Source organism: Trypanosoma equiperdum (genome assembly GCF_001457755.1).
Source record: "Trypanosoma equiperdum strain OVI genome assembly, contig: ctg_960, whole genome shotgun sequence".
In the NCBI taxonomy this organism is placed as follows: Eukaryota; Euglenozoa; class Kinetoplastea; order Trypanosomatida; family Trypanosomatidae; genus Trypanosoma; species Trypanosoma equiperdum.
Window position 1 is genome coordinate 8,234 of NW_027124932.1, and position 3,048 is coordinate 11,281.

At 38.9% G+C, this 3,048-nt stretch overlaps 1 protein-coding gene across 1 annotated transcript; it reads left to right on the forward strand.

The window, feature by feature from the left end:
- Positions 1-161: 161 nt before the first annotated feature.
- On the forward strand, positions 162-1,091 carry TEOVI_000532800 (variant surface glycoprotein (VSG), putative; the record flags this gene model as incomplete). Its single annotated transcript, XM_067227378.1, has 1 exon — positions 162-1,091. The coding sequence occupies one exon, from the start codon at positions 162-164 to the stop codon at positions 1,089-1,091; it is 930 nt and encodes a 309-aa protein (XP_067083479.1).
- Between the last annotated feature and the right edge of the window lie 1,957 nt (positions 1,092-3,048).

The window sequence follows — 3,048 nt, forward strand, 5'->3', positions numbered from 1 at the left end:
CCGAAACGGAAAGGACAAAAGCAGCAGCTCTCGCACTGTGGTTACAAGAAAAATCAGAGACAGCAGCAAACGCAGGCCTAATAGCAACGGCCGGACAGGCGATCGAAGCCGCAGCTGCCAACTACTACGCCAAAGGACGAGTCGACGAGCTGCTCGAACTGATGTGGCAAGCGAAAGGCGCCTCTCACGGACGTCTACAAACAGGGGATGGAAACAACGGTAGCCCAGCGACCAAGACGGGTGGGGCAATATCAAGTGTTGTATGCAGCTTAGACCGCAAGCAGACGCAACGAGGCTATTTTAAACCTGGTATACTGACCGCAACTGGACTAGGAAAAGAACCAATACCCACAGCGAAGGGGTCAACAAAACAAACTAATAGCAAAAACTGCAACTTACCCAAAGTCAACGCCGACGGTTTCGGCGGAGGCGAGCCACAAACAGCTGAGAGCGTAACCTACGGGGGCGGCCTCTTCGAGGCAGCAAAGGCTGATGCCCAGCAGACCGGGACGCACATAGCCACCCTCAAAACAGCGACCGACCACAAGCACAAGATATGGAAGAATGCTTTCATGACCATGGACGCACTCGATAAGCTAGATACTTCTCAACACGACATCAAAACAGACGACAACACACCAGCAGCGGAGCTCGAACAGGCCGTAACGGCAATCCTATCAGAACCAAAAAACAGAGGACAACAAACACCACAAACAAACACGCTAAGGCTATTTGCCAAACCGATAAGCAAAAGAATAGAAAAATTCATTGAAAACTTCGAAAAGCACCCACTAAAGAACGGCGACCTAGGAGTGACACAAGACACAAGACTCGGCGATATCACTGGAGTGCCAACATTAACAAAGCTTCTTCTGCGAGTCACCTTAGCAGTCACGCAGACTAAAGACAAACTCGAAAATGAACTCGCAACTAGAAAACCGGACGAGGATGTGAAGGCAACAGGAGAAAAACAAAAAGAATGCAACAAACACCACGCTAGCCAACATGATTGTGATTCAAAGGATTTCTGTACTTATGATAAAGCAAAAGATGAGGGTAAAAGATGTGTATATAATAAAACAAAAGTCTAAAAAAGTGGTGCCCCTGTAACACAAGCTCAAATTGAAGAGACATCAACTGCCTCAGATAGGTGCACAAGACACAAAGACAAAGCAAACTGTGAAAAAGAAAATGAGGGATTAGCAGCAGGGGAAAAAGCTAATTGCAGATAGATAGAAGAAAAGTTCAAATATTCCAGTTTTTTCGTCCATAAGAAATTGATTATGATTGCTGCTATTTTTGTAAGTTCTGTAGAATTTTAGCATTATAAGGATATTTTACTCAACTTTATGATATTTATCAATTTTATAAAACTTTTCTAAATTTTGATATGTTTTAACGCTTTCTGATAAAAATATGTAAATTTTAAAAAATAGAAAGTATAAAATATCTAATAATTTAGTAAAATACGCATGAAAGTTGCATATTTGTGCAAGATAGGTGAAGGATATGGAATGAAAATGATTAGTATTCTAATTATGTGTATTTCATAGAAATTAGTTGGAGGTGTATTAGTAATATTATTAGTAACGATGATATTGATGTGAAAGTGTTGTGAGTGTTTGTGTGTAAAATAATAAATAATAATAATAATAATAATAATGATAATGATAATAATAGGAGAGTGTTGTGAGTGCATATACGAAAATATTATAATAAGTAGTAATAATAATAATAATAATAATAATAATATAAGTTTTCTGTGAGTGTGTATTCTCATTCTGAAAAAAGTGGTTGTGATCCCGCAATGAGAGACGTTGTGGAGTAAACAGAAATGTAAGGATTATTTTGGAGACTTTCTAACGTATATAAAGGGATGAAGGCATTGTATCAACGGAGGATATGCTACAAGGAAGCTACATGTGGGCAAAAAAGGTATAGGAAGAGAAACAGTAACATTTGAATCTAATGTAACAGCAAAGTTAGTGGAAGCAGTAGCACAAGAATTTACGAACAAATGTAAGTCAATACCTAATATTCGACACCGCTTAGCCACATTTGCAACCAAATGGGTCAAAGCCACTGTACATCTAGTAGGAGATGTGGTATATAGAAACGTATTGCTACCGGGATGAAGATTGAACGGGAAATTGGCCTTTTTAGAGTTGTCAGACAATGATCATAGCTTCTCAGAAGACGACCATAGAATAGCAAAGAAAAGGAGTGTGTGCCAGAAGGATGAGTTATTTTTTGAGGTAGTGGCAAAAATAATATCTAAAATTTAAAAAAAGTTAAATATGCCACGATAGATGTGACGCGGGAAGTGGTTTAACGTATAAAATGTGAATAATTAGCAACCAAACAAAGAGTCAGAAGAAACCACTAATCATTTACAGCAGGCTTAATAGAGATAATATTTCATATTTATGTGAGTTCTATTTCTATATAGCTTTTACTTTTTAAAAGTTAATTCTATACTTTGATAAATTCGTTTTTTTATCGGTTAAGCGATTTTTCAGCATCCGGACCTGGAAGAGCGTTTTACATGCCCAGTGAGCCAAAAAGCTAAAGGAGACACGCTAAATGAAACGCAACATGTAAGTTAAAGCTGGAGCGTGGCAAGATGAAGGCGCCGGAAGCTGCCTACGCAGGAACGGTCACGCTCAAAACTAAAGATACTCGAACTCAAATGTTATTATCTGTTCTTCATAATCGTGAAAGTGTTTGGGGGGCTAACAGATTACACAAAAATAGCGGAAAACCAATAACCCATTACTATAAAACATCAGTTAACACCATCGTAAAGTTTAAACTCATTAAGCGAGCAAAGATATGAAATTCTACAGACTAGGTTTAACACTGACGGTGCTACTTTACCTGATTAGCTCAAATAGCAAAGCTAATGTCAAGAGCGGCGAAAATAAGGCACTATTAGCAAAGGTTCGCACGCTGATGGCACCAGCCGTCTCACCTATAACCGTATCAAACGAGGCCGTAGACTCATTCGCCGATGATTACATGATAAACCAATTAAATATGACCTTCAGT